Source organism: Nothoprocta perdicaria, unplaced genomic scaffold (assembly GCF_003342845.1).
Source record: "Nothoprocta perdicaria isolate Ctin4 unplaced genomic scaffold, notPer1 scaffold_16, whole genome shotgun sequence".
Classification (NCBI taxonomy): domain Eukaryota; kingdom Metazoa; phylum Chordata; class Aves; order Tinamiformes; family Tinamidae; genus Nothoprocta; species Nothoprocta perdicaria.
Window position 1 is genome coordinate 2,644,828 of NW_020454760.1, and position 12,341 is coordinate 2,657,168.

The window sequence follows — 12,341 nt, forward strand, 5'->3', positions numbered from 1 at the left end:
GAGAGAGACCCAAGGAAKCGAGATATTTTTATTACCCGCTAGCCGGGGTCCAAGGCTCACCCTAGAAGGGGGTCTTGCCAGGGACCCTGAGGCAGCTGCGCGAGAAGTTTTTATACATTTTAAAGTAGGGATATGAAATCATTAACCCTCCCCCCCCCATACTGTTTTGTCCTTTCGGGATTGTCTGTTCTTTGTTCGGATACCTGCTTCTTTATCTCACTCTTTGATTTTTTTTCCCAAACTGCCCAAGTGTGGGGGTATCCTTTATGAAGTCCTTGATGTATGTTATCGGTGCTCCAAAACTGCTCCAGTGTAATTTTTTCTCATCTGTCCAAGTGTGGGTAGATGATTTAGGGGTGTCCTTGATGCATGTTATTGATGCTCATGATTTAGGATCTTCCAATTAGCCCAAGTGTGCGCAGTTTGTCCTTCATTCTCCCCTTTTTGACTTGTTCATTTGAGAAATCCTTCTCTGCTAAGAGGTATACTGCTTATAAAAGAACGCCGTTACACATCGCTCAGCAATACTTATACATATCACCATATACTACTCGTAAAAACATGCCGTCACAGCAATACATATTACTATATACTACTTATAAAAGCTTGCTGTTACGCATCGCACAGCAATACATATTACTATATACTACTTATAAAAGCTTGCTGTTACGCATCGCACAGCAATACTTACACACATTATTATCAGAATTAATATTCCCAATATCCTCAATCCTTCTTTTATTATTCCCATTAACCATTTRGGTAAACCCCCAAATACAGATTCTAACCAACCGTCCAATAACCCTTTTTCTTGCACTATCCTTTGTGTATATTCCTTCAACCATCTCAACTGTTCATGTATAGATTGACTGTGATCTGAGAGGCTGAACCAACAAAGTCCATGGAAGTCCTCACAGCCGTGTCCATGCGCCAGGAGAAGRAAATCTATAGCAGCTCGATCCTTTCGGCTTCCTCTTGTTCTGGCAGGCTGGCCTTCCGCACATGCGAGTGATGTATCCACAGGCCTACTCTGTCCACCTTAAGAGCTGTAGGAGTTACAAGGATTACAACATACGGTCCTTTCCATTTTGTTTCTAATGATTTCGGGTTATGGCGTTTTACCCATACCCAGTCTACTGGTTCGAGATCATGTAGGGACCCCTCGGGTAGGTCCCCTTGTTCATATATGGCTCTGATTACCGGATATATTTCCCTGTGGACTTCTTGTATTGCATGCATTGCCTGTATCATATCCCCGGGTAACCCCTTTTTCTCCCTCCATTTSTTTTTGACAGGGTATACCGGCGGGGTGCCCCTACACGATCTCGAAAGGTGTTAGGTTCATCACATACAGCGCGTTTYGTACCGGAATATGGCATAAGGCAGGAGCGTCACCCAATCACCACCAGTCTCTGATATTAATTTTGTTATTGTTTCTTTCAATGTTCGGTTCATCCTCTCTACTTGTCCTGAACTTTGTGGGTTACACTCACAATGCAATTTCCGCTTTGTTCCCACTAAGTGCAGTAAGTTTTGAATTGCATTGGCCACAAAAGCAGGCCTATTGKCAGACCCTATCACTTCCAGTATCCCATATCTGGGAATTATTTCTTCCATCAGTATCTTAGCTACTGTTCGTGCTGTTTCCCGTTTCATTGGGAAAGCTTTTACCCATCCTGAGAAGGTATCTACCATTACCAACWGATACCTATACCCATATTTCCCTGGCTTTACTTCTGTGAAATCTATTTCCCATGCTTTCCCTGGGCTCCGCCCTCTTGATCTCACTCCCGAATGTTGCCCTGTTACTTTTCCTGGTTTCATCTTTTGACAGGCCCTGCAATCTTCTACTATCTTTTGACTTATCACCCCTTGATTGTGGAACCGTAACCTGGCTGAAGCCACTAATTTTGCAGCCTATCTTTCTCCAAGATGTGTTGTTCGATGCAACTGGTTTAATAGCTGCTTCCCCAGAGCTTGAGGCAACATTAGAGTCGAGTCTGAACCCCTATACCATCCATCTTCTCCTTTTTCCGCTTTTCCAGTCCCTTTTATCCATTGGATGTCCTCATCAGTATAATTCGGTGTCTGAGGTAATTGCCCCATCCCTGAGGGAGGGATATTTAGCATCAGTTCCCATCTAGTCCCTTCCTGGTCCTTTTCGAGAGTCGCTCTAGCTGCTTCTTTCGCTGCCTCATCRGCCCTCTGATTCCCTCGGCTAATCGGGTCCGTCACTTTCTCATGTTCAGGGACGTGAATCACAGCTATTGCTTTAGGCTTCTGAATCGCTTCTAACAACCGCAGTATCTCCTCCTTATTTCGAATGTCCCTCCCAGATGATGACACAAATCCTCTTTCTCTATATATTGCACCATGTATGTGCACCGTTCCGTAGGCGTACCAGCTATCGGTATACACAGTCAGCCTCTTCCCTTCAGCCAGTTCTGATGCTCTTGCGAGAGCTATTAGCTCAGCATTCTGTGCCGATGGACTTTGCGGCAGTCGGGCGCTCCGAATGACTCTCCCGCCCAGATCAGTGGTAACTGCCGCTCCCGCCTTTCTGATTCCATTCTCCATGAAACTGCTCCCATCCGTAAACCACACAAGCCCCCCTCCTTCCAGAGGCTTATCTCTTAAGTCTCTTTGCACTGTGACTACTTCAGCCAGTATTTGCTTGCAATCATGCACCGGCTTCTTATAATCCAGATCCAGGAGTAGAGTGGCCGGGTTTAAAACCAGAGGATTTGTAAACTTCAGATGGGTCGGATCTAGCAGCAGGCTTTGGTAATGTGCCAGTCTTGTATTTGTTAACCAYCGTGCTGGGGGCTGCCGGAGAACAGCTTCCACTTGATGCGGGGTAGTAACCCATAGCTGTTGTCCAAAAGTCATTTTGTCCRCAGCTTTAGTCATTAAAGCAGCAGCCGCTATTATTCTCAAGCACGGAGGCCATCCTGCCGCCACAGGATCTAACTTCTTTGACAGATAAGCCACCACCCTCTTCCACGGCCCTTTATTCTGAGTCAGCACTCCCTTAGTAATGCCCTTGTTTTCATCAATAAAAAGGTGAAATTCCTTAGACGGATCGGGGAGTGCCAGGGCTGGGGTTTCTAGCAATGCCTGCTTCAAGGCTTCAAAAGCCTCTTCCATTTCTCGAGTCCATATCCACTCCTGAGACACCCAGCTTCCCTCATAAAGTGGCTTTGCTATTTCAGCATATCCCGGGATCCACAACYGACAATAGCCCACCGAGCCCAGGAATTCCCATACTCCTCGGGCCGATCGTGGTTCGTGGATACACAGTATAGTCTCTTTCATAGGGGCTGTCAGCCACTGTTTCTCTTGGCTTAATTTATATCCCAAGTATACAACTTCCTTTTTACATATCTGTGCTTTCTCGGCGCTGACTCTGTATCCCAATTGAACTAATTCTTGTAGTAAATCTTCAGTACCCCTTTTACAGTCCTCCTCAGTCACTCCCGCTATTAATATATCATCCACATACTGTAATAAGGTTAGTTCAGGGTGCTTATTTCGGTATGACTGTAAATCATCGCTTAGTGCTTCATTAAAGAGGGTTGGTGAGTTTTTGAACCCTTGAGGCAACCTYGTCCAGGTAAGCTGTCCCGATATCCCTTTCTGTAAATCTTCCCATTCRAAGGCAAAGATTTCTTGACTCTTCTCTGCTAGCATTAAAATAAAGAACGCATCCTTTAAATCCAGTACTGTATACCAGCCCATATGGGGGGAGTGTGCTAAGCAGAGTATACAGATTGGGTACAGTTGGATGAATATCTTCAACTCGGGYGTTTATTTCTCTTAGATCCTGTACCGGTTGGTAATCATTCCCGCCTGGCTTCCAAACTGGCAGCAAGGGGGTATTCCAGGGGGACCAGCACTTCTTTAATATCCCGAGCTCTATCAGCTTATTGATACATGGGGTTATTCCTGTCTTCGCCTCCTTCGTCATCGGATACTGTCTCACTCTCACTGGCCTGGCCCCTGGTTTCAGTTCCACAATTATCGGGGCTCTATGGGCAGCCCTCCCGACCCCCCGCTGTTTCGGCCCAGACCTCAGGGATCTTTTCTACCCATTCTGTTATTTCCTGGGTAATCCCTTCTATTCTCCTGGGTTGATATATACGATATTCATCTTCCAACCTCATCGTCAAAACATTTAAAGGATTTCCCTCCCCATCACTTATTTTTACACCTCCTTCCTCAAAATGTATTCTGGCCCTAAGCTTAGTTAATAAATCTCTTCCTAATAACGGGGCTGGACATTCCAGAACATATGTAAAAGAATGCGTAACCTGTTTTGTCCCCAGATCCACCCRCCGATTTGTGGTCCAGTGATAGGATTTCACTCCATTAACCCCCTGAACCAGACYGGTCCTTTCAGCCAGTTTCCCTGTATTTTTATTTAAAACCGAATGTTCAGCCCCGGTATCTACTAAGAATCCTATCTGTTTCCCTTCCACTCCAAGCGTTACCCAGGACTCGGGGAAGGGGGCCGAGTCTCGACACCCTCAGTCGCTTTCCTCACTGTGCTCAGCCATCATTACTTGGACTTGCCTTTTATAATTCTGGAGCCCTCCTCCTTTCCCAGTTCTTTCCTTCTTCCTCTCTGGACATTCATTCTTCCAGTGCCCCCTCCTTTTACATATCGCACATTGATCCCGCTCCAACCTCCCTCTTCCTTCCCTTTCCCCACTTGCCGCTGTGCTCTCTATTCCTCCTTTCCCTGCGTTAAGGATCTTAGCTAACTCCTTTTGATTCCGTCTGTTTTCTCGGACTTGGAATTCCCGATCCTCCTTCCTTATTCTTTCCTGTCTCTCCTCTGGTGTTTCTCGGTTATTATAAACCTTCTCTGCTACTTTTAACAGATCTTGTACTGTCTGTTCCCCTAGTCGATCTATTTTCTGCAGTTTCTTTCTAATATCCGGSGCGGCTTGGTTTACAAAAGCCAAAATTACCGCYGCTCTATTTTCCTCTGCCATTGGATCTAATGGTGGGTATTGTTTGAACGCCTCTAGCACTCGTTCTAAAAACGCGGCTGGGCTTTCTGTGGGTTCCTGTCTGACCGCAAGAACCTTAGCCAAATTGGCGGGTTTACGTGCTGCTGCTCGCAGCCCTGCCATCAGAGTCTGGCGGTATATTCGGAGACGCTCCCTACCTTCAGCCTGCTCGAAGTCCCACGGAGGTCTCGTAAGRGGGAATCCGTCATCTATCAGGTGGGGTTGGGTGGTGGGTCGCCCATCCACCCCAGGTACATGCTTACGCGCTTCTGCTAGGATTCTCTCCCGTTCCTCTGTGGTGAACAAAATTTTTAACAATTGTTGACAGTCATCCCAAGTGGGATTGTGAGTGAACAGTATAGACTCTACAAGGTCTATTAAGGCCGCAGGTTTTTCCGAGAATGACGGATTTTGACTCTTCCAGTTATATAGATCGCTGGAAGAGAATGGCCAATATTGATAAATTTTCTCCCCGTCCGGCCCTGAGCGTAGGGCTCGGAGTGGGTACATTTGTACACTTGAACTTCGCAGTTCATGTTCCCTCTGCTGTGTGCATCCTGGCACCCCATTATTCACACCCTGAGGTTCATCTCTTCCCGGAGGTGACCCCAACTCCGTAGTTGAGGTAGCCCTTGAGGACGAGATAGCTCCTTCTGGGGTGACTGGTACCGGAGCATAAGGCAGGGGATTTTCATCTCCCAGTTCCTCTAAACTGGGATAAGTCTGCGAATTTTGAAAAATTTCCACCTTTTTCTTATCCCCTTTTCCCACATTAGTTGCCAATAATGCTTGAGTTTCTTTAACCTCCAAAGCATCTGGATTATGTCTAATAAATGGCCTCAGCCATTCAGGAGGTTTCTCAACCAAGTCCTCCCATACTGTTATATAAGGTATTTGGTCCGGGTGCCCATCCTGCCCCAGACTTAGAATTTTTCCTTTTATCTTTCTTACCAATTGTACATCCAGGCTGCCCGTTCGCGGCCAGCCCACATCAAAAGTTGGCCATTCGCTAGAACACAATATTATTAGTTTGTTTTTCTTTACCTCCACCGACAAATCATGCCCCCGTCTTTTAACATCCTGAAAACGTTCAACAAAAAGGGAAAGAGGAGTAGACTGACTTTGCCCCATCTTTCCTTCACAAGCAGACAGAAGTAACCACATACACACACACGAGACAACAAATAATATCCCCACAGCCGGCACAGTTATATGCTCATTTTCTACCAGTAAACGGTTCTTATTCCAATACAMGTACCTAACCTTTTCCCAAAAACCTCGGGGTGGCAGGGACGTCTCCCGCACCACCCGCTGGCTACCCTGCTGTGCGGCCACCTGGGTGTCTTGCCAGCTTCCCTGGGTCCGTAGTATCCCGCTTACCAAGACTCTCTCTCCTGTTGGTTTCTCCGTACCCCGTCCGTCCACCTGCTCAGGATCCCGGACRAGCCCCCAAATGTTAGCTACACCCCTCGTACCTCGGACGGACAAAGGCAGAGAGAGAGACCCAAGGAAGCGAGATATTTTTATTACCAGCTAGCTGGGGTCCAAGGCTCACCCTAGAAGGGGGTCTTGCCAGGGACCCCGAGGCAGCTGCGCGAGAGGTTTTTATACATTTTAAAGCAGGGATATGAAATCATTAACCCCACCCCCCCACCCCTTATACTGTTTTGTCCTTTCGGGATTGGCTGTTCTTTGTTCCAATACCTCCTTCTTTATCTCACTCTTTGAAATTTTTTCCCAAACTGTCCAAGTGTGGGGGTATCCTTTATAAAGTCCTCGATGTATGTTATCGGTGCTCCAAAACTGCTCCAGTGTAATTTTTTMTCATCTCTCCAAGTGTGGGTGGATGATTTAGGGGTGTCCTTGATGCATGTTATCGATGCTCATAATTTAGGATCTTCCCAAGTGTGGGCAGTTTGTCCTTCAAGGGAAACGGGGCAGAGGCCGCATTACAAATATTTAGGAGAATTTATGCTTTTAATTTTTTTTTTATTCCCCCAACTGTAGGAGTAGTCCTGCGTGCAGCTAGCCCGTGCCTGGTCAAGACTCCAGCCCCTGCCTCCGTCTTGAGGAGGAACAACCTCAAAATCCTGGCCAAGCTTTGTGGCTGCTAATGACTTCCCCCAGAAAAGGGAGAAAAAGCAGGGGAAGTMAATATCCTCTCAAGGAGCGGCAGCTCTACTGCTTGGTGTTACAGCGAAGAGGTCATGTGGAGTGTCTTTCGTTTGTTTTCCTGCGAGGATGGAGGGGAGAAGGACTAAGGGCTTGGTGCTGGCGGGAGCAGGCCCTGCTGCTGAAGCTGGGCAAGGCAGCAGGGGTGAGCAAGACAAGAGGGTGGGCCTGCAACCTGCACATGTTGCACTGGCTGATTTATTTCCTTATTTGTTTATTTTGGTGGCGGGGAGGAGCAGATGCAGGTGCACACGTGTGCTGGCGGGCAGCAGCCGGCGGGCAGCTGGAGAATGGCTCCGCTGGCAGCGCACCGTCCCCCGGGATCCTGGAGCCAGACTTGCAGACAGAAAAGGTTGCGAGTAGGGCAGAAATTTATTTTATTTTYTCCCCCACAGTTAAATTTTCACAGAAGGCCGGACCTGGAGAAACTGTTAGCGGGGCTGTACTCTGTGGATGTCAGATTGCACACCCTCCTGCCGTCTTGGGATTCGCCTGGGGAGCCAGGGAAATGGTGAGGTGAAACGGTGGCATAAGACCATTTTAGCTGAAACACACTAGCTTGACGGAGACAAAACAACAAGCAGGCCAGGGCTTTGGCTGTGTCGCTTGGGAGCACTGCCTCAGCCTGGCTGCCCTCCAGGGTGGTTTTGGGGCAGTTCTCTGGAGGGGCAGCCGTGCTCCTGCGTCATTCCTCCCTCCCGGCACTGAGGGAAAACGCGGTCTCCTCGGACACGCTTAATTGTCTGCTGCTTGCAAGCAGCACTCGGTGTGCGTGTGCATGTATCTAYATATGCAGTAAGTATATAAATAATGTAATACAGTTATATTACTGAGATTGAAATGCAGGGAGGTGGGGAAAGAGCGTGCTCAGACAGTAGAAGCTAATTTCAGAGGAGCAGCCACAGGCAGATACACATGAAGAAACCAGGCAAACCCAAGAGCCAGCYCTGTAAGCGGTGCCGGATGCCGGAGCGTGGCTGTAATTGCGGTGCTGTGAGCACCCACTGACGGCTTGCAGGCAGAGGAAGCTGCCATGGTGGGGATTATGAAATGGTCTGACAGCAGCTCTAACTCCTGCCGGTCTCAAAACGTTCTCCCTCGTTAGCATCTGCATTTTCAACATGGGCAAGGTGAGGCCATRCAAAATCGTTCGCTGAAAACCAACAAACAAAAGGCACACCTTTCAAATAATCCAGTGTTGTGAATGCAGCTGGGCTAGGTAACAAATTAAAGTTGGTTCATGGGTCTCCACATCTCTAAAATCTCACCATTACATTGGACAGGGAGGGAATGAGTGAAGGGGACAAGGACTGTATAATGTTCCAATGACAGGGGTGGAGTATGGGCAAGGGAGGGTGCAATAGGAAGGAAACTGCCTCTGTTGTTGATCAGGGGGAAGAGAAGCCTGTTGTGGTGCCCAGATTGCCTTTACAAAGCTCTGACCTGATCAGCTATTCCCCGGATGCGAAGTGAGGAGGATCCGCGTGAGATTTCCTGCTGTTGAGCTGCTGCTGAGTCACTGCTGAGCGATCCCGGAGCTGGCAGCCGGTGCGATGACAGTACGTGTATAAATAAACTTGCAGATGACTCCAAGGAAGTGCAGTGCAAGTAACAGCTTGATCAAAAGTGTAGCCCTAAAGGCCCTATACCACCAAAACCAGAGGATGACATTTCAGATGCAGCCTGGATGTACAAAGGGAGATGCGACTGTGGTAGGGAAAGGCCAGCATTAGTGAAAATTGACCACGAGAAATTTATTGCCAAAAAGAGACTGGCAGATAATAGAGATCTTTTCCTCCCTGCTCTTCCTGATTACAAAACCCACCTCATTCAGCAATGCACATCTGCAAAAAAGACCCAAACCTGGAGGAACTGTAATAGCTGCAGATACCTTCACTGGAGCATTTAGTAAGGGTGGAGTGGCATCCCAAGCTGGATCATGCAGTCCTTGGGTTTACAAAGGAGAGCAATGCCCAACCACAACATAAAGCTCTGTTATGTTTTAGGTGAAGATTGCTAGGCTCCTCTTGTGGTGAAATCTCAAAGAGACACTAAAGTGACCTTAAGAGRGCCCTCAAGAGATTATTTCAACCTTGCAGGCTGCCTTTACATGTTGGAACGTGTCTAATTTATTGTCTAGTCATTATTGTTATGTTTTGTTGGAAACGGAGTAAGTAAACTTACACCTTTGAAAGTTTGCACAAAGGGCAGTAGCTGTGTGGTGCAGAATTATTTTTAAAAACACAGTCAACTAGAATATTAACACTGAATGAAGCTGGGCTTCACACAGCTTATGGTATATCACCAAAAATCCCTCCTTTTATCACCTTTTATCTCTTCCCCCACCTGCCCCAATCTTGTGTTTTGTTCATAGGTAAAAGCAGGGAAAAATGTTTGCATTTTCTTTGAAAACACTGTCAAAGACACTGTCAAGTAAAGGAGAAGCCTAAAAAAGACTTGAAAAGCCAACATATCAATCAGTGTTTTTGGAAAATCCTGATAAAGATTTTCTGTCTGATGTTGAAAGGTCATTCTCAATGCAGTCCATGTTTTCCATAGCCGTGAATGGGTTCTTCCCCCTCTGAATGCTTTCGTAGAAAATGGTAAAACAACAATGCAAAATCATAATGGTTAAAGCATGATACGTAGCAGACAGCAGAGATGAGCTGGTATTCTAGTGAAAGGAATGGTAAATAATAAACAAGGCTATTAAGAAACATAGGAGACACAAGCCATTCTGTAGCTAATAGATAACTATGACAGTGCCCTGAGGATACAAGTAGCAGAAAGCAACTACAATGAGTCTTTTTATAGCAGTATATTTTTTGCGAATATGAAAAGACAAAGTAGAAAAAACATSAAAAGACAACTTGTCTCCATGTGTTATTAATGCAGGAGGAAGAACTGAAAGTGCCTCTGGCCCCAGAAAGTGATCTGTGTGTATCACACGTCTGCCAGGAGTGAGGGCAAGAAAGACAAACTGCTGAATAGGGCAAGGAAAAATGGATGAACAAAATCAACAAAAAAAAGGACATAAAGGTCCTTTATGGTTGTGGGATAAAGTGTGAGGCAGTAGTGGCAGCTTGCTAAAATTAAACTAGTGAATCTAAGCATTAAATGTATTTATGGTGGACGTTTTTTGGTTCACTGAGAGTACGCTCAGGATGCAGTTGGCATCTGCTCTGTAGTGGTCTAATAGACTGAATTTGAATAGTAACAGAAATAAATGATTTGTAGCATCGAGCATTTACCGGTGGTACTTTCTGCAGTGATTTAGRGTATGTGGTTCTCACATGCAGGTTCTCAAGTCACCAAATGCTTCATCCTTGAAGTGTCCACACCTCCTGGAGCTCCTCAGGAGCAGTTGCTAGAGCTGTGCCAGATTCTGCTAGCACACTGCCCTGGGCCACTCAGGGACTACATTTGCCACACTGTGACCTCTTGAACGTGAAAAACTTGAGAGAATCTTGACCTTACTTAAATAAATGTCTCATTTTAGAAAGGATTTATTTGCTTCATGCATTCATTTGAAATCCATTCATGTATTTAAAAATAAAAAATGTATATATTTGGACAAAAGGACGACTCTAGGTTCAAAGATGTAAGGCATGGATAAGAAAGCAGAAGAGTCAAGGAAAAGACCCAAGCACAAGATGTTAAACTCTATGACAATAGTCCACATTTTATCTCTCTTCCCACTATGGCAGAGTTTTCCCCAGCATTTGGGAGTCCATCCTGGCTCCCAGAGTGAGGGAGGGCTTCACAGGAGAAGCTCATCAGCCAGTCTGATGGGTTCTTGCAGCACCCCGTACATGTCTGGCTTTGCTCAACACTCACATTTAGGTACCTTCCTATGTGTGGAGGTTTTTAAGAGCTTTCAGGGCAGTGGCTTGATAGCTCTTTGTTTTTTATCTCATCCTCAGGACCTCCACTGCTGTCTGGAATGGCCAAATGCTGTTATTTTCTGCTTTCTCTGCACTGTTCCCTGTATATGTGTGATCTGTGCTATTAACACATTTTTAAAATGTCAAGGAGCCTAGGGAGTACGTTTGATCTGTTCCAACACCTTGAAATCAATGGGATGAGAACAGTTTATGCCAGCTGGGAATCTAGGCTACAACATAACAAGATAGTTATCTTGTGCTTTCCTACGTTCACGTGGTTCCTCATTGCTTCCATTATGAAAAAGAAGGTCTGAATTAAAAAAAAAAAAAAAGTATATATGCTATGTTCTCATTAGTATAGATGCTGTACTCTCAACAAACCTTAATATATTTGTCCTCACAAAATCCTTTTGCGGGCGATGGTAATTTCCTCATTTTACATGGTATTCAGAAGCAGAGAAATTAAGTGAACTGCTTGGAGCTGTGACATCTCTCATGTTCTAGTCTGGTGTTTGGACTTGAAGATTGTCCCTTCTGCCAGATATTATTCACTGAATCACAGGATACAATTGCAGAATTCCTGAATCCCAGTCATGGTGAGTGAGATGCTGAAAGTTCATCCTGTCTCATTCCCCATTAGTAGCTGCAGATGTTCTCCAGCTCTTGGACAACTTCAGCTTCATATGTAATTCCATCTCTCACACCAAGTGACTGAGCCTAATAAACAAATACAGGAGAATCTTGAGAGAAACTGTGATTTGATGCTGTAGCCTTCATTTATTATGCTGTAGCCTTCATCTGGTAACATAATTATTCTTTAATTATTATATTTTGACCAAAAAGCTAGATCAAACTAAACTTACTGGGAAAACATGCCATAAGAAAAGAATTAATGTTTCTTAGGGACAAAAACTCAGGTATTGTCTTAAGAGAAAAAAGACACAATCAAGTACTTTTTTTTTAAGATTATATGATGAACCTTTTCTTAAAAAAAAAAAAAAAAAGACTAAGAAATCCTGTTTATATGATTTAAAAAAATTGGCCAGAGAAGTTATGATGGCAAGCACTAAATGTTTAATGTTAGGATAACTCCATTTTCATGTGAGCAGTAGGTCCCCAGCATTGTCAGAGAGCAGTAAGGGACTGTGTGAACCTAGGTGAGGAAACCTATGAGGTTTAGGKTTTTTKTTGTTGTTGTTGTTGTTTTTGGTATCACTGGCCCATCTCAGTGATGTTGGAAGGCTTCTTTGGCAAGATGATGTAGTTTCTT

The 12,341-nt window shown here is 45.4% G+C and overlaps 1 protein-coding gene across 1 annotated transcript; it reads right to left on the bottom strand.

The window, feature by feature from the left end:
- Window positions 1-932: 932 nt before the first annotated feature.
- On the bottom strand, window positions 933-6,620 carry LOC112944090. Its single transcript, XM_026035447.1, is given in 3 exon segments — window positions 933-3,739; window positions 3,741-4,051; window positions 4,053-6,620. Coding segments are annotated over 3 exon segments (4,260 nt in total). The 5' UTR covers window positions 6,180-6,620; the 3' UTR covers window positions 933-1,917.
- Window positions 6,621-12,341: the final 5,721 nt, after the last annotated feature.